General features: G+C 38.0%; 1 protein-coding gene across 9 annotated transcripts in view; it reads right to left on the bottom strand.

Annotated features, from left to right (window-relative positions):
* Positions 1-19621, bottom strand: part of NCOA7 (nuclear receptor coactivator 7) — a 71452-nt gene continuing 51831 nt past the window's right edge. For 6 of the 9 annotated variants that reach the window (XM_083370407.1, XM_083370409.1, XM_083370408.1 and 3 more), the window contains exons 9-16: positions 17996-19014; positions 15712-15880; positions 11967-12114; positions 7962-8090; positions 6367-6519; positions 5507-5602; positions 4130-4203; positions 1-2450 (exon numbers count right to left, since the gene is read on the bottom strand). In XM_083370407.1, the coding sequence (XP_083226533.1) occupies positions 2315-2450; positions 4130-4203; positions 5507-5602; positions 6367-6519; positions 7962-8090; positions 11967-12114; positions 15712-15880; positions 17996-19014 (1924 nt within the window). In that variant the 3' untranslated portion in view covers positions 1-2314. The remainder of the gene's footprint in view (positions 2451-4129; positions 4204-5506; positions 5603-6366; positions 6520-7961; positions 8091-11966; positions 12115-15711; positions 15881-17995; positions 19015-19621) is intronic. The other 3 variants (XM_083370413.1, XM_083370415.1, XM_083370414.1) reach the window with 3 other exon arrangements.

Here is a 19621-nt window from a genome sequence, read left to right as displayed (position 1 = left end):
AATGCTTAATTCCTTTATTTGAAAATGTTGCGGTAGCACTGCATTACATATATTCAATATCCAGTTTTTGAAGGATCGTAGAATTTTGGTAGGACAACACTGTTTGGAATATATAACACGCTTCTGACAACTATAATGAATAAATTGCAGGTAACAGGACTGGGATAGTTCAGGTATTAAAAATCTTTTGCTTGAAATCTGCAAACGCCCCATCTTTTAATAAAACCATCTTTCGGTCATCCTAAAGTGTTTCAATGTGTTAGGTAATAGCAGCTCATTGTTACAGTCATGATCTATCAGTAGCATGAATGTTCAGAATACCTATTGGAAAGAAATGCAAAAAGCTACTGTCCCAGGTCTTAGCAAATATCGTAAGGCTAAAAACCAAGGCTATTACTTCTGTGCTGGAATTAAGTTTGTACAGTACACGTGATAGATGCAATTTACTTTTTTATTTACATGCTGCAGCAAGCTTTAGTTACCAATGTATTTTCTACTGCAACTGTGTACTCTAAAACAGATGTGTGTTTGCCCAATGTGATTATGTACACAAAGTTTTGTAAACACTTCTCTGTATCGGATAGTAACTTATATGATAAACTTAAGATTCAACTGCTAAATTCCCTTTAATTTCTGCAAATAAAGTACAATTAATTTCTGCAATCTAACCAGTCCATATGAAGTGAAAGAATGAAAAAAAACAATTTCATCAACCTTAGACTGATTCTAATATATTTAGCTCTACTCCTGATTATTCCCATGTTAGCTGAAAATAATGTTGTGAATGGAACATTGCTGAAAAGCACCAAGCTTTAATAACAAGCTCACAGACTAGATGGATTTTGCACAGATGCTTAATGAAAGTACTAAAGTATCGCAGACAAAGAGTAGGATCAACACTTGCACAGAGTACACTTTTAAAAAATCCCTACTCACATGTCAACTTAATTTGAGTTTCTTAAAAGAAATGTCAAGGACCCCAAATATTCTGATATAAACTTTAGGAATAGAGTTTACAATAGAGAGAAGCAAAAAACAGAAAAACATTTTGGATTAATTTGTAGCCCAATTCTTACCAAATGAATGAATATTCTCAGCTAAATGTTTGGTTATATGTAAATGTGGTCCAAATAGCTTTTTTCAAAATAGAAAGAAATATAATTATTTTGCTTTAAAAACAAGAATTAACACCTGGTTGAAAATATTCAGGTAACCCAAGTTTTTATTTGAAAATTTAAGTAAGGGTTACACGGTGCTAATTGTTTTTCTAGCAAAGGTTTTAAGTAATTTGCAAGGAATTACTTAAAAGTCCACTTTCTGTTTCAAACTACATGACTTCATTATCCAAAGACATTTCTATCTTGACAACCAATTAAAAACAAGATCTCTCTCTCTCCCCCCCCCCTCTCTCAAAATATCCTCCGATTGAAAGAATAACAAAGGGCACTAGCTATGCACCTATTTGAAATAATCCAGAATGTGTTCTGTCAAAAAAACAAGATCCCCAAACTAACTGCAACCAATGACTTATGTTTTTATGAAATTAAAAAAAACAAAATATAAAAACACTTAAGAAATCAATTTTTTCACTCACCACTGTTTAAAACAGGGGTGTCAAACTCGCCACGTCATGTGACGTGTCGTGACATATCATGACTTTTACCGCATTGCCAGAGCTGGGGTGGGCGCAGTTTCGGTATGACGCATCTGGCCTGTGGGCCGGCAGTTTGACACCCCTGGTTTAAGATATTATTTCAAATGATCAATCTTTCTAAGAAATTCTGACATTTGAAATATTAAAAGGAAAATGGGCCTAGTAATATACTTTACAACCAATAAATATACTTAAAAATATCTTTTAAGTGCTTTATACACAATTACTACTTTGTCAAGTAAACTACCACTTTAGACTGTAGAATTTGGTAATGCAACTATTCCCTCTTTTTGGTTTTCACTTTCACTGAATAAAAATACGCAGAGAATATACTATACAACTCTATTTTTCCCACAGTATTCTTTCACAATTACAAAAAATGATACTATTTTAAACAAGCTCATATATATACACATCACAACTGTCTTCCATAAATATCTTGCATTCATATTGCAGAAATGGTGACAGGACAAGAATAAGTTATTGACTAAGTTGCCTTTTTAATATAAATCAATCTCTCCCATTTTGCCTCAGAATCTTGTAAAACCATTGGACCAGCCTATCTTCCAGGGCTATTCTACAGCAAAGCAATTACATTCCACTTTTTGATGTCCACTGAGTGCTCAGGAAAGCAAAGTCCATTTGTTTAAGGCAACAGGATCATTCAAAACTCCATATTTCCAGATCCTGTACAACAAAGTCTTCTTTTTTGGAGAGAATATCATTGTTGAATGTGTTGCAAGAGTTACTCCGACCATGATATAAATCAGCATCTAACCATAATCCAAATTTGCCACTGTAAAGAAAAGAAAATTAACTAGAAAATTTTCATTTGTTCGTTTATAGGGAAAATGCAGGAACATTTTTTGTTTTGCATTTCAGTGTTCCATTTACGTTAATAAGACGACCTAAAAATCACTAAACTTCTTCAAGTAGAATAAAGCACAACTTAATGTGCTTTGGATGAATTGTTTTGCATTTGGATGAATTCGGCTGTTAATTTTTAACCAGTTTTCTCTGATAGCAAACCATTATTTTAAAAAAGGAAGAATATCTAAATTTTATAAATATTGTCCTTTTATATAAACATATGGAACCATACAATAAGCCACATAGACTTCTAATGTCAATAGAATGAAGCAAGCATATTTGATTGTTTTACTCAAATGTCTGGGCTACTTAATCAAAAGAACAGTATCTTTATCCATTGTGTATTTTATGTGTCAATGAAAAGTAGGAACTGCAGCTAATCCTTGTTTAACAATCATACATTTGCCGACTTTTTCAAGTTAAGGCAGGATTGAATGAATGGAACTCGCCCATTCCCCAAAGTTACAAGCACAGGTCATGTGATCAAAGTTCAGATCCTTGGGGCAGCCTGCCCGTACTGCAGGGGCATTTCAACTTCCCAGTCAGCGTAGCTCTCCTCCATCTCTGTTCTTTTCCCCACTGCAGCAACACTTCTCTGTAGTGGCAGTAGTGCTGGAGCTGAATTGGAAGGCCTTCAGCAGTTTCAACCAGCCACCACCACCCCGGGGGCCTCTATTTCAGCTTCAGCATTGCTGCAGGGGAGTGCAGTTTCAAGCCCCACGTCTCAGCCAACCAGCTGCCTGCCACACCAGAGCCGCTCCCACCACCCTGCATTCCACAGGCCCTGCAATGCCCAGCTGTCTTTCACCATCTTCTTTCTGCTCTTGATGCTAGAGGCCTCAAAAACTTGCTGGAGGCTTTCCTAGGTATCGTGAGAATAGTGCATGAAACCTGAGGAAGAAGACCTGGTGTGATCATCAGCTGCCTTGTATAGAGCCAGGCCAGGCATGCTTCATCAGTAGGAGGAGGAGGAAGGTGAAGGGCAGCTGGGTGTGGTAGATCCTGCAGATTACAGCATGGTAGAGCCTGGTGGGATTTTGCCATGTGGTGCTGGAGTGACTGGCTGAGGCACAGTGTTTGAGACAGCACTTGGTGGCAGTGGCACTGGGACTGAAGTAGAGGCCCAGAGGCGGTCAACATGAAGACTACTGAAGGCCCCAGGTCTCTAACTTCAGTTCCAACAATGCTTCTTAGGAGTGCTGCTAAGCAACGTGATTAAAAGGGCAGAGATGGCAGGGGAAATGGGCAAGTGGGAGACTTGAACAAGAAACAGTGCTTTTACCTTGCCAAGGCTTGGGGCTGGGAGGAACCAAGCTGAGAATGGCTTGGATCAGGGTGAGTCCTGGTCTAACAACAGGTGGAATTTAGTTAATGAGGGCAACATGGATTGCTGGGATTGTCACTGCTAAGCAATACATTGTGCTTTATGACCACATTGCTTAGAGATGGAAATTCCAATCCCGATTACTGTTGTTAACCGAAAACTACACATATGCACTCTACCAAAACTTTATTCGTTGGTCTCTTAGAAAAATTGTTTCTGAAGCATAGTTGGCTGCAAGCACACAGTTCTCACCAATAATTTCAGAAATGTAAAAAACTTACTCTCCACCGCCAAGTTCTAAGGAAGTAACATCTCCATTGATAAAATAGGTATTTTCTCCACTCCACTTAAAATCCTGTGTGAAATAAGGCATTAATATTAATAAGCAAGATTGTGCTAACAAAGCTATATGCACATTGTCTTATTACATCAGGAGGAACAAAGTTAGGAGGAAAAGAAGAAACAGAACTACACAACCAGTCACTCAACAATCATTCGAAGTTACAATGTTTGATCAGGTGTGGTTGACTTCTGATGAAAAAATGATCACAAAATAAATAAATAAAAAATAAATAAAAAATAAATAAATAAATAAATAAATAAAAATAAAATAGAACTTTTTATTAAATTTAAAAATGGAAGACGAACAAGTGAAAGTAACAATAATTATATGGGCAAAAAAAACTGGATATAACACAGAATTAGAGAAATGACAAAATCTTTGGGAAAGAAATCATAAGCTGACAGCGGCTACTTCATGTAAAGGAAACTTATATAAAATGTTCTATAGATGGCATTTTCCACTTGTTAGGTTAGCAAAAATGTTTAAAAATATGTCTAACAAATGTTGGAAATGTAATCAAAACCCCAATACTATCACTTGTGGTGGACATGTGTTTAAGCAAAAAAGTTTGGACCAAAATACATATTTGGTTAAAAAAAGATGTTAGGGAAACATGTAGATTTTAAACCTGAACTTTTTTTACTAGGCATAATGCCAGAAAAATTGATGAACAAAATGTATATTTAACACTATATGTACTAACAGCTGCAAGGATTGTATTTGCACAGCACTGGAAAAATGAGATGTGGAAGTGACCCTGAGGACATAGATAGACCTCCAAATGGCCTCAACTACTCTCTAAAAGAATGTGAATGACCAGCTGTCTACAAGGAATATAAATCCTTCCATTCCTCACTGTTTAGTCAGAGCTGAAGAAGCTTCTTGGATGAGAAGTGAAACGTCTTCCAAGAAAAACAATTAAGTCCAGTTGCCTCCTGGAAAAGCAAAGTACAAAAGTAAATATAAGGCAGCCAAGAAAAATTATCATGGCTGTCCCAACATCCATGATAATTATTCTTGGCTGCCTTATATTTACTTTTGTACTATACTGTAATTGCTTTCAATTGGTTTATGAATGTTCATCATCTAGTCAGTTTCTGAGATGTGCAACTACAGAAATTAAATAAATCAAACAACTGTTTAAATATTCCTGAATTATTCCACCACTCATGGCTCACAAACTAATATCACTACAAAGAACATGCCAAACCAAAACTAAACATACACACATACACACACACCTTCAAAGGTTTAGCACAATGAGTAAATCACATTGTTCTCATATAAAAGTATTCAACTGTATCCAGAAACATACCTTGAAAATAGGATTGAATGTGTACAGGAAAGTTTCTCCAGTACCATAATAGTGGTCACTAAGTCTGAAAGCATGAGTTGCATATGCCCCAAATATCTGCCAAAATAATATGTAAAACAAATATTATTTTAATGTGGAGATATTTATGGCCAATCTACTAAGTGCACAAATGAAAATTATACTGTGTGTCACTTGACTGCAATTTCTGAATGGAAGTGGAGATATGAATACTGAATTATCAGTAAGTCAGAGCTTGTAAATCCTTAGCTTCATCTCTCCATATTCATACATAAAACAGGCAAAATATACCAAAGTGTTTTTCATGTCATCTTGTGAATTAGACTTAGTAACTTTTAAAATTCCATCATTCCCAATCAGCTTAGGAACACAGTAACAGGTTGGAGAAGGCAGTAGTAAAAGAAACCTAAATCGGGCCGGTGCTCATCTCCGTTTCAAAGCCGAAGAGCCAGCGCTTGTCTGAGGACGTCTCCGTGGTCATGTGGCCAGCATGACTAGACGCCAGAGGCGCACGGAACGCTGTTACCTTCCCACCGTAGTGGTCCCTATTTTTCTAGTTGCATTTTTTACGTGCTTTCAAACTGCTAGGTTGGCAGAAGCTGGGACAAGTAACAGGCGCTCACTCTGTTACGCAGCACTCGGGATTCGACCCGCCAAACTGCTGACCATCTGATCAACAAGCTCAGCGTCCTAGCCCACTGAGCCACCGCATCCCTATTATATATATATATATAAATATAATAAGAGAAAGAGATGGGGGGAGAGGGAGGGGGAAAGAGAGAGAGGGATAGGGAGATACACAAATATAAAATGAAATTCTGGGAAGAGGGGAAGAGAACTACCTGGTTGTCCATGTCTCTGATGACTAATAAAACTGGACTATCAAGAGAACATAATTTACGATACAGAGTTTTCAAGCTGGTTCCATGCTCTTGTGTACTGTAGACAAGCTTCCATGGATATCCCTGCACTCGGGCTGGGAGGGATTGAGCAAGCTAGAACAGAGAAAAAAAACCCTCTTGTTCAAAAGGCAACATGTTCTTTTTGTCAGGTATTATGACTAAATTTGCTGTAAACAATCTATCTTATATTCACTGATATGCAGTAACTGAAAAAATATGGTTTTTTGGGGGGGTCAGAACAACATGTACTGTTTGCAATGACCATCACAAGAGTGAGGAACAACATCATCATAATTTCAAATGATCACTTAAATTAAGCAGAGAGGATTACTAGTATAGATTTCCTACTGGATCAGGAAGTCCAAGTTTAAAATGTGGCTCCTTGGATTTGATGCTGCATTTTCAAACAAAAGGCGATCATGAATTTTAAAAAAAATCTGGCTATCCTTTTATCCTTGGAATAGAATTCTGGCTTCTAGAAAAGAGAGAGGAGCCTTGATCTTATGCCATGGAGTCTCAAAACTGGAGGAATCTTAGGTGAGATTAAGACTACAGCAGTGACTAAAATTACATCTCCTGAAATTAATACAGAAGGCGTCAAAAATCTGGACTAAGGCACAGAGCATGCAGGAAGTCCATTTTAAGATAAGGCAGCACATCCAATTGCTTTATAGTGAGGCACTGAGGGAACGATGTGGCCTATGGTCTTTTTCACCTTTAAGAGGAATGATTAGCTAACAGATGTCTGTTAGATTCCTACCCTTAATAAAAGTACTTTGTTATATATTGGTGGCATCCCTTTCAAGGATAGCTCTTGTTTTCTGTTTGTTGCCTCCTTGCTGTATGAGTTCAATTATCTTCCTGTGAATAAAAGGACTTTTGTACCTTTTGGGGTGACCTGATTATATGCCCTGGATTCAAAGTAGTGTTACAGGGACTTGGGAATAAAAAAAAACTGGAGACATTTTAAAGCTAACAAATGTATTATTTATTTGTGGGCTACACTCCATTTTATAGGTAAAGGTAAAGGTTCCCCCGCACATGCGTGCTAGTCGTTTCCGACTCTAGGGGCCAGTGCTCATCTCCGTTTCAAAGCCGAAGAGCCAGCGCTTGTCCGAGGACGTCTCCGTGGTCATGTGGCCGGCATGACTAGACGCCAAAGGCGCACGGAACGCTGTTACCTTCCCACCGGAGTGGTCCCTATTTTTCTACTTGCATTTTTACGTGCTTTCGAACTGCTAGGTTGGCAGAAGCTGGGACGAGTAACAGGCGCTCACTCTGTTACGCGACACTCGGGATTCGACCCGCCAAACTGCTGACCTTCTGATCGACAAGCTCAGTGTCCTAACCCACTGAGCCACCGCGTCCCTGTCCTCCATTTTATAGGCTATCTCAAAACCATGTGCCATAATAAACAAGTTGCTTTTAAAGAAGACCCTTGTAGCAACAAACTAACATAGCTACCCATCTTGAATTTCAAAGTACCATGAAAAAGACAGTAACAAGTCTGAGAAGGAAATCATATCAGCATTTACCTGTTCCACATGCATGTTTTCTAAAAGCGCACTTTGGTTTTTTAAAGTAGGCAAAGCATCATCTTCACCATCACCTTCACAGTAGCTGCAGACACTCTGTCGGCGTTTTGCCTCTTCTACAGTTATAATCTAGACAGATGAAAATGTTTTTGCATCTTTCATAATGTTATATGAAAAAAGTTGATAAAAGGAGAAAATGTATTCTACGCAACAATGTTTCTCAACTTCAGTAACATGAACCAGTATGAACTTCAGCTCCTATAGAGTCAGGCTGGCTGAGGAATTCTGGGAGTTGAATTCCATTCCTATTCATTCAATGAGCTTGAGAAACAGTGCTATACAGCAGGGGTGTCAAATTCGCAACGTCACGTGACCTGTCACGACGTATTGCAACTTTTTTTCCCCATTACCGGCAATGGGGTGGGCGCAGTTTCACCATGATGCATCCGGCCTGCAGGCCAGCAGTTTGACACCCCTGCTATATAGGGTCAAGGAATCATAACAAACGTAAATAACCTCAAATGTGCCTCTGCTGAAGCACAAGGGATTTTGTGGTTGAGATCCTGACAAAACTCATAAAAACCTTTATAATAAATTGTGACAAAATGTAATGAAGTTGTAGCAAGCTGTCAAACAGTTTGCACAATGGCTACAACTATAAAGTAGTTGTGTAAATATGTGAAGGATTTCAGGAAGCCTGAAAGTATCAAAAAAGGGGATCAGGAAGCAAGTATCAAAAACTTTGAGCTAAGGGAAGGAAATAACTCGAATTTTCAACCATAGCATCCACATCTTTAAATCTGCTCACATGATAGAATTAAACATAAGAACTTCTATAAAATCATTTAAATTGTTCATCTCTTAAGACATTTTTCTTTCTTTTCAGCAACAGCAGCTTCATCACTGCTATTTGAAGTAACCAGTCATGTATACAGTGACGTAAGTAATAAGTAACCAGTCATGTATACAGTGACATAAGTAATATCATGAATAGGAGAACCCGCTTATAAGATAAATATTTAAAGATAATATTATAAAGTTATATTATGCACATGCCATTTAAAATATTTAATTTCAAACGTAGCTATGAAGAGAACATTCAGGCCTCATTTCTGAATTAAGAATATTTAAATAAAATATGATTCGCTTTATTATTAGCTTTATAATATTGCTAGGTCAATTCTTGCCATTGAATACAATGAGATTACAAGATATGGGCCGTGATCTAAAGAAAGACACTCCCTAACATTGCCAAATATTCCCAATTGACAAGTGAGCACCTGATTGTCCTTTCGATATTGATTGACAATGCTTCGTGACATTATTATAAAGCTTCCTGGAACTACTAGATGAGACTAATCCAGAATAAGATGCCTTAAAAGGTAAGGCTATGGTATAGTTAGCATGTATTCCATGGAAATGTGCTATAAGACTTATGTTTTAGAGAGAATATTATGACGACCAGAATTTTTCTTGTATCATTCTATTGTGATCCTACAACCTAAGTTTTATTTCAAGTTTGAAACATAAACCTGGCATTATATTTTAATCAATTGGTTTTGTTTATCATTAAGGTTTCTCAGTATTGGAGTATTTTTAATTATTTAGAGGACCCATAGCCCACCTTTCCATTTCTGTAAAATGCTCATGGTGAGTTACATGAAGAATAACATCAGTTACTAATCAACAGTAGCGATCAAAACATTATTATAAAATAATTAGAAACACAGGCTATAAGAACAAAAAGGAAGTTAATATATTTTCCAATCTGGAAAGAAAACATGAACCCGTTTTAAGCAATTCCATTTCAAAGACACAATAGATTTTGTCTTAAATAATTCTAATCCTCAACTAAAAATAAAACATTAACGATCAAAAGAACATACATGAAAATATATTCCATAATAGAAAAAATAGGAAAATGAAAGAATGAAAATAATCAGGATCAGGAATACATCTTGAAGCTATAATTGTATAGTCAGTGACCAAACTCTAAATCCTACTAATCCCAAGAGGACTGACTCAGCCATTCAAAGGAAATACAGAAGCATGTAGCATGAACTCAAATAAGCTGCCTTTCCCGAAAAACAAATTACCTTAACATTCTCAGGCACATGCTAAACAAATCTGTAAACATCTGTTTCTTCTGAAGCTGCCTTTCCATTCTGCATATGAACTTACAACTAAATCTTCCTCGTTCAGTTTTGTTGCTAACAAACAATAGAACTGGGGAAAAGTCAAGTGATTTCAGCAGATTTCCATACCTGCACAAAAGGTTCCTGTTCCTCCTCAGACCTAGCACAGTACAGAATTTGAAAATGCAAAGCCATTCCCTTAACTCTCATTTTTTAGCTTCGTTCCTTTTCCCAGTTTCAAGTTTTGCTTACAAAGAGAAGCTGCCGCTACTTGCTTGGAGAAGGAGTGAAAACATACAGTCTACATACTTCCTTAAAGAATTAACTTTCGTTTTCCACTGTATATGACAAAGAGTAACCTGGCAACCTTAAATTCATCAGAGGAACTGCCATAAATGTACTTAGGCAGCTGCTGCAGCTAATTTAGAGATCGTATCTTGGTTATTATTTTGAAATTAATTTTCATTCTCTGATTTGTGAAGACCAGGCTTATTCATTCCCATTCCAGGAAGCTGTAATGGGCATATGTAATATAATTCAGTCTCACTGGTTTATTATTGGTATTACTCTTCAAACTCACCTGATTGAACAGGCTTAATTGTCATTACACTATGAATGTTTTTTTATTATGGTCACTGACCAGAATTGCAAACAAAAACACATTAAAAATAAAGTATTCTCCCATCTCATTCTCACCCATCAATTCATGTCATCTAACAAAATATTGTGTGCTCTTTCTCACACACATCACTTTCATTAAGAAAGCTGCATATTTTTTCTAAAATTATCTGGGTTTTTCCCCCAAAACTACCATTCATTAGAGCATAATATACAATTACCACCAACTATGCTACTGTCACAATCATATACAGCAATCTAGATAACACCATACTTTCCAACATGCATTTTAGCCCTTAATTCATTATTAAACCTGCACTTTCACTTCCATTTGTGTGCTGATCATCACCACTCCACAAATCAGGAAACTTTCATTGCATTCTGTTACATATTTCCCTTATTCTTATGTCCATCAGTTCAAGAAATACCTTTGCTGTCACCAGATGTGCTCATGGTTATTTTCCTCTGCTCCATCATGTTTTGGTCAATTAAAGCTTTCATGTAAAGATTTTTTTTAATAAGGAAAGAGGAAAATAGATTTACAGCCTTAGATATACCTATGTTATACAGGTAGTTGTTTGATTAACTGGTTTACAGATTTACATAATAATAAAAGGTAAAGTGAATTATGGTCTTGGAACTAAAAAAAAACCTGTTAATGAGACTGGAATATAACTAATGAAAGAGGGAGAAGAGTAAGATTGAAAGAAAACTGATGAAATTTTGTGGGGCAGGAAGTCATTTTCCCAAATTCCAATCTTGAAATTGAACAATATGTGACAGGGAACTTTATTTTTGGCTCTGGGAATTTCACTAAGCAAAACCTATTTCCGTAATCTTGAATCTTATAAAATGGAGATTCATTAACATTTTGATTGTTGCAACAGAGAAGTAGCTTTATTTGACCTAGGCCAGGGCTAATCAGATATTTGATGTAAAAATAGCTAAAGAAGATATTTATTATTTTTATTTAAACATCATCTATAAGATGCCCAATTGTAAGAACGTACTTTAAGAGCCAATATTCAAGCAGCATATAGAAGTTGCGTATCAAATCCTTTTGTATTGTCTCATCCCCTTATGCCTGACAGTTATTTGTTTTTCAATTGGCCAGTTGAGAAACACAAGAACTATAAACTGGACCAAAAAGAAATAATCCAAGGCTAAGGGGATTACATGAAGCAGAAAACTGTTAATTACAATCTACTGTACAGTCTCTGATAATTCCAAATTCAAGTAACAAAACACTTACCTCCCAGCTTTTTGTTGAGGGTTCACTGAAGAAATTGTCTATCATGTCAAGCTCCTCCTTTTCCACCACCACAAAACCCTGCTCCTTAGCATCTTTGCCATATACATCTGGAGACCATTGTACAAAAAAGGTATACAGATGATCTACCCTATCAAACAAGAAAGAAAGAAAAAGTTAAGAGCGCTAAAAACAATAAACTGGAGGATGCAAATTTACTTAATTGCTAATCAAGTTTAGCATCTGTCTAAAAAAGGATTTTGCTCAAGCATATCATGCCACCAGAGCCATCATTGTGAAATTTTATCCAGGAGCGTTAGAGTTAGTCTTTCTTATTGGCTGGGGACCAACAGCTGCTGGGAAATGACAGCAACACAAAATGAAATCATAACAGGGATAAATCATCCTAGCTCCAGCATCAGCCAACAAGCAAACACCTTTCTCTTCCCTACTCCAAGTACACTTTGGTCTCTTCTATGAGTAGTGAGTAGTGGTTACTCAAGGCTGAGAGTTAGGCATATATTGTGCAGAAAATATCTTCTATAGAAATATCAATAGCAAAGTGCCATATTAGTGCACAAGCAAACTAGTGCCTTCTGACAATGTCAATCTACTCATTTCTTCATCAACTAAAGCCATGCAGTTCTTCTGAGCCAACTCTGGAGAAAGAACACTCCATTATAAAGAATGAATAACTAAGTTTGACAGACAGTGGTCAGCCCATTTAAAGGACAGATTCTCAGAAAAAGACTATCAGCACAGAGAGCACGTAGGAAAAAGAAGCTGTAAAGTTGACAAACTATAACTACGGTAATTCTTTGCAGCTGTGCCTGCACTTCTAACTAAATTTGATAGCAATGAATAAGGAGAGCTAAAATCCTATATCAGACATGTCAAACTTGCGACGTTACGTGACGTCGCACAACGTATCGGGATAGTTTTGCCATTGCCGACAATGGGGTGGGCCTGGCTTCTGGATGACACGTCCGGCCCGCAGGCCGGCAGTTTGACACTCCTGTCCTACATGAAGGCAATAGAAATACAAAAGCCAATTTCCCATAACTTTTTGTAACAGAATGATATGGTGGTTTGTATTGCTCCAATATGAAGCTTTATCTCTCATTCTGTTTCCAAAGCTTAACTTAACACTGTTACCCTGATCAAAGGCTTTCAGGTTAGAAATGCTAAGCACACAGAAGCAACACCAGTCAAAAAAACCCAATGACCTGGACTGCCAACCTTTACACAGTCCCTCTCCTAATAATATTTACACACAAATAAGCTTCACCAAGATTATCCCAGACAATAGCAGAGCACGGAACCGCAAAACACAAATCTTTGTTTTGCCCAGCAACACAAGGTAGCCAGTGAAAACCCTGCAGGGTATCATCTTTGCATGAAACTGTCAATAAAGAGGCATCTGCCAAAAATACAAATTTAGTTTCAATGTTCAGGAGCAGTTAGTCTTGACTTCTGCAGTTATTAGCCCAAAAGGCTGAGAGTGATTAAAAAAAAATGCAGCGAATAGTACACTACGAAGACATTCCTCAATATTATCTTATTAACTTCTATTATTATCTATTATGGTGTTTTGCTGAATTGGCAACTTTTTATTTGCCTCTGTTTTTATAATACTATTTCTATAACTAGCTATCAGTGTTTTGTTTTATTTTATAGTTGTTTTAATTCCAGTTAGGTGTTGTAATTACTGAGAACTGTTGTAATTGTTTTCTTCAAAACAGCATAATAAAACTGACACAATATATATAATTAAAATTATAATAAAAATCAGAAGGGCATTCTGATACATCTTTTGTCCTAGGCCAGGGGTAGCCAACCTTGGCTCTTTTATGACTTGTGGACTTCAACTCCCAGAATTCCTGAGCCAGCCATGCTGAGGGGAAAGGGAGAGGTTTCCAAGCTGAGCTGTACTGGCTCAGGAATTCTGGGAGTTGAAGTCCACGAGTCATAACAGAGCCAAGGTTGCCTACCCCTGTCCTAGGCTCATGTTTAATGCACAAGTATATATGCATGTGTATTTAAAATGCCCTGAAATTATCAGCAACTTTAAAAGAACCTGCAAGGTAAATCTTATCAGGTCCTTACAGACCATTATATTAATGGAACTGTAGGGACTTTAGCCTATGCTGTTCTATTCTACTCTTACTAAGGGTTTCCATGATGCACATTGTCCCATGCTTTGACTGAATGTTCTAATGCTCAACTAAAAGCATAAAAGAAAGGCTGTGTTTCTTGTTGAGATATATGAACTTCATGGATGGATAGAAATTTAGCAAAGGCTGAAAATTGCATTTTCTAAATAAAATCCATACTTCAGTTCATCTCGGAAATAAAATGTATACCATTAATCCATGTCCAAGCTCCCTTATATTACTTTAGGGGTCAATTTGATGTGGTAGTTAAGGCACCAAGGTAGAAACAGGGATACCATAAAGATACCATGAGTTCTAGTCCCATCTTAGGCATAAAGCTAGCTTGGACCAGTCACTCTCTCTCAGCCTTAGAAAGCAGAAGGAAATGGCAAATAACTTCTGAAATCTTGCCAAGAAAACTGCAAAGACTTGTCCAAGCAACCACCAGCAGTCAAGACTGATTTGAAAGCACTAAAATAAATGTTACTTCACCCCTAACAGGATTTGTAGCATTATTTGTGTTTCAATGTTTTTAAAGCTTCGTACAGAATGATAACCAAATAGAGCTATAAACCACCAACCTTCCTTTACAGCAAGCACGTACAAATTTAACATAATGCAATATATTTATACTCACTCTGCAATACTGTTAACATTCCCCATTTCAAGAAACACAATGAAAGATCTTCAGTCAGCTAGGTCAGATGCAACTGGGTCAAGAGGAATATTTGAACAAAAGCCCTTATAAAGCACAAGTCTTTAACGATTACGGCTCCTTAAGGTACGTGCAAAAAGATAAGGTGCATTCCTTAAGAAGGATGCCTATTTCACAAACACAGTGCAAGAGTGGTCAAGCCACTGTCTAATCCAGTTTCACTATCTGAGCTGACGTAGAATTGTTCTACTACATGTCTAATGTCACAATCAGGGCAAAAACATCCAGGAGACAACTGCAGTTAGGACATACTGCACGTTATTGCAACATAAGCCATCTGAATTGTTATGCGATCAGTCAGCAAATTTGTCAGCTACCTGATGTCATTTCCAGAGTGCGTGCTATATTGAAGGAAAAAATAACATCACTCGGGAAACCTCTTAAAGACTAACAAACTTTAGCCAAACTTTTATTGCACAAAGTCCACTTGCAAGATTTCATGAAGTGGCTATTGTGTTGTAAAGATTCTTAAAATCTCTTTAACACACTGTATTGATGAGAGGACTGACACGTAACACGAGTCATGTAAAATGTAACACATGTTAAGAGAGATGTTTAGTAATATAAGAACACTTTTGAATAATTCTTAGATGACAAATGAAATATGAAACACATCAATGGAAATTTTGAAGAGCATTACAGAAAATTGTAATAGACTGAACATTCACAAGAAGGGAGAAATCATCACTTTTTTTCAAGGATAAATGACTATTGTTCAAGTTCATTTTAGATGACTTCATCAACAGAAGCATGCATTTTGATAGATGGCCACTGAGTTTCTGAAAACATAGAGAGAGGGAGAGAGAGAGAAAGAGGGAAAGAGAGAGAGAGAGGCTCTTGAAAGGACCCAAGAAGCATTTCACAAAGACCTTGAACATACCTTTCTCGAGGGACAGCAAACCAGTATTCTGGTTGCTTTCGTCTTTTATGATACTGTTGATCCATCACAGCTGGCTGGGAAATGAAAGTCTTCCTCATAGGCGTGCCCACTTTGATGCACAGAAACATTGGTGGGGTCTTGCTTTTTTCCTCTTTTGAAGGAAGCATATCTGAATTCAAGAGATTGTCCAGTCACAAAATAACCAACACAACAGATTGTTAATGTAACAAATACTTACATAGAAATACCAATAAATTTGATGATAAATCATGTCACCCAGTTCTCCTACATAACAATTGTTGTTAGTTTGCTAATCAATAAAATTGCAGAATTTCTAAAATAAAAAAACATAGAAAACATAAATGGATTCTTCTTTCTGCTCCATAGCTATGGCAGCAATATTGGTGAGAGTATGTGAGAAGCCTATCTCAATGGCTACTTCTTAAGTCTTAGTTCCCTGTTAAGAGATATTTATTGAGTTCCATCTCTGTTCTTTTCATTATCAATTTTTTTATATTTAAACAAAACTTATGCCAGTTAGATTGTTAAGATTTAATCTGCTGCATGCTATTCTTTATTTCTTACTGACCATGTTTTACTTAACACTTTAATGCCTCAGTTTTCTGAGAGAGAAAATTAATGTGCAAGTGTTCAAGCACTCATTCTGTTTTTCCAGATAATTACACAATTTAATTAAACCTTTTCCTTGAAATTCAAGCTTTTACAAATAGTATACAAATATGAGAGGCTTGCAGGGCTGGCAGAGGTGGCGGCAGTCCAGCGTTGTTTCTCCCCCTCGTGCGTGTGTGTGTGTGTGTCAGACCCGCAGGAATGGCTAGTAAAGGTGGCGGCAGTCCGGCATTTGCGTTTCTCTGTGTGTCAAGCCCCATGGGCCCGACACACAGGAAGGGGGGGAATGCCGGAATGCCGCTTCCCTACCAGCCATTCCCGTGGGTCTGACACACACACGCACGCACGAGGGGGAGAAACAACGCTGGACTGCCGCCACCTCTGCCAGCTCTGCAAGCCTTTGCTGCCCCTTCTCTCCGCTGCCTGGCCTGAACAAAGAGGAGCCGAAGGGAGCAGCTCTGCAAGGCTCTGCCGCTCCCTTCTCTCAGCAGCCTGGCCCGAATGAAGGGACGCCCCTTCGTTCGGAACAGGCAGCGGAGAGAAGGGGCGGCAGAGGCTTGCAGGGCTGGCAGAGGTGGCGGCAGTCCAGCGTTGTTTCTCCCCCTCGTGTGTGTGTGTGTGTGTGTGTGTGTGTGTGTGTGTGTGTGTGTCAGACCCGCAGGAATGGCTAGTAAAGGTGGCGGCAGCCCGGCATTTGCGTTTCTCTGTGTGTCAAGCCCCATGGGCCCGACACACAGGAGGGGGGGGACGCCGCTTCCTTACCAGCTATTCCCGCGGGTCTGACACACGCACGCATGCATGAGGGGGGGAAACGCCGGACTGCCGCCACCTCTACCAGCCGTTCCCGCAGGTCTCACACACACACACACACACACACACACACACACGCACGAGGAGGGAAACAACGCTTGACTGCCGCCTCCCTAGCAGACCTTCCCTGCGGGATGTGCTGCCAGGAAGCCTGGCAGCCTGATGAGCGGGCCCTGCGAACCGCGGCCGAGCCAGCTCCAGGATGCTGCCAAAGTCAATGAGCAACTCATCATGGCACAGAATATAGATATGTTGCTAAGAAGGGGCCAAGCCTATACTTATACTCGGCTTATACTCGAGTCAATAACTTTTTCCAGTTTTTGGGGGTAAAATTAGGGGTCTCGGCTTATACTCGAGTCGGCTTATACTCAAGTATATGCGGTATATATGTTTTGCAGCAAGACCTTAGAAAAAGATATTGTCATGACAATCCTAGAAATTACAGCACTAAGAACTCATCACAGTAGAATATTTATAGCAAATGTATGATATCAACCAATGTGGAATAACAGAATCAGTCTCTGAAGGAATGTTTAGAAGCCTGAGTAACTGAGAGGTTATCTTTACTTTTGAGTGTTTGGTTAGCCTTAAGGACAGAGAGGATTATAGCCTAACGTAAGAAAAACATGATTGTGAAGTATAATGGTAAAAGCTGTTTGAATGCTAAGCAAATTTTGTGTTGAATCGTCCCCAGGCCCAATTTTAATTAATTAATGATGCAGCATAAGATTTATATGTGCAGAATGGATATCAGGCAGAATCAAACATTATTCATGTTATAAGGAAGGTGAAAACAGGAATTTAGATTAAAAAAAACACAACCAAATATGGCAAACAGGCTTACCTTCAATGGGCACTTGGACTCTCTGCAACAGCCACAGTCTGATTTCAGAGTTTTTATCTAGATGAGATGTCAAAAAGGGGGTATCTTCACATGTTTTTTTCTCTGCTGCTACTGAGCCAGTTTCTAACAAAGGCTCATTTCTTACAACCGAGCAGGATTCAAGTCCTTCCTTTTTGACAGCAAGAACTTCAGTGGATTGGGATTTTGAACAGCTAAGTGTGAGATCTATGCCCACAGGCATGTTTTTCTTTTCTTCCTTGACTTCATCCTTAGGCAAGTAATCAATAGGCGATGGCTCATCTTTATCATGACTGAGATAAAATTCAATAAGCTTGTCTTTATTCAACTCTTTGTTTGCATCCAAGTTCATCTCTATCTTATTGGTTGGTGAACTTCCACCCTTGTTCATTTCAGGCATCGCGTCCACCTTTTCACAGGTGTCTAGATCTAGATCGTCCTTAGAGACTTTACGCTTTACCCCAGATGAATCTAACACTGGTTGCTCATAATTGTCTTTGTTACTTGCTTGCAGCTGAACCTCCTTTTTTATTTTGCAATGATCCGTGCGAAGATCAACTGATCCGGCATCTCTGCAATCTATTTTACTATCAGTCTGCAATGAGGTCTTGTCTACCTCAATAAAGCCATCTTCCTCCAGAAGGGAATTGTCTTTGGTTAAGTCCAAAGTTATATTTGATACAGAACATTCTGCACTATAGGTTTTCAAAGTCACTTGTTCTAAAGAGTCAGGAGTAGCAGAGTCCTTTGGTGTTTCTACTGATTCGGATGTGACTATGGAAGGACTTGCAGAAGACTTCAGGACTTTGGTATCTGAAGACTTCTCTTTGTCTGAGTAGTTTATTGGTCCGGAATTAGGAGCAACAGAGCTGTCTGCTTTCTGTTGCTTCTTTTCTTTGTTCATGGATTTAAATTTACTGAAAGGATTGATGTCCTTCTCAGAGGCAAGATCTTCCCATTCAACGGGCCTGTACAGAGGACAAAGATCCTTTGGAATATCGCTGCCAGGACAGATGGTGGGGTGTATATGGAGTATTAAAAATGGAGAACAAAATGAAAACAAATGAGAACACTTAAATAAACTTAAAATAGTTAAATAAAATAGTTAAAATAATTAAATAAAATTCAAATATGACAACCAAGGAGACATCAACTGAAACATACCAAAACAATTCATGGAAATAACGTGATTGAACCCACAATGACTTCCTTCAAAATTAAATGAAAGCCAATTAAAATAAAGTAATTATAAAGTTGAAATAACTGTGGAAGTTGGGATATCAATTTATCCTGAAGCAGCTTATAGATACGTTAAAAGAAGAAAGAACAAAAAAGAACCTTGAGGAACAAGGGAAGCAAACAAACTTCATCTCATCATGAGAAATTTTTTGTTTCACAACGCTGGGAAAAAATTGGCAACAGGCATGAAGCATTCCGTTTTTTAAAGATTATAATAATAAAAAATATTTTAATTTTAAATATAGATTTACAGGGAGTGCAGAATTATTAGGCAAATGAGTATTTTGACCACATCATCCTCTTTATGCATGTTGTCTTACTCCAAGCTGTATAGGCTCGAAAGCCTACTACCAATTAAGCATATTAGGT

This window comes from Vipera ursinii (genome assembly GCF_947247035.1).
Source record: "Vipera ursinii genome assembly, chromosome: 1".
NCBI classification, from domain to species: domain Eukaryota; kingdom Metazoa; phylum Chordata; class Lepidosauria; order Squamata; family Viperidae; genus Vipera; species Vipera ursinii.
Note: the sequence above shows the minus strand (reverse complement) of the source record. Positions and strands in the feature narration are given on the sequence as shown.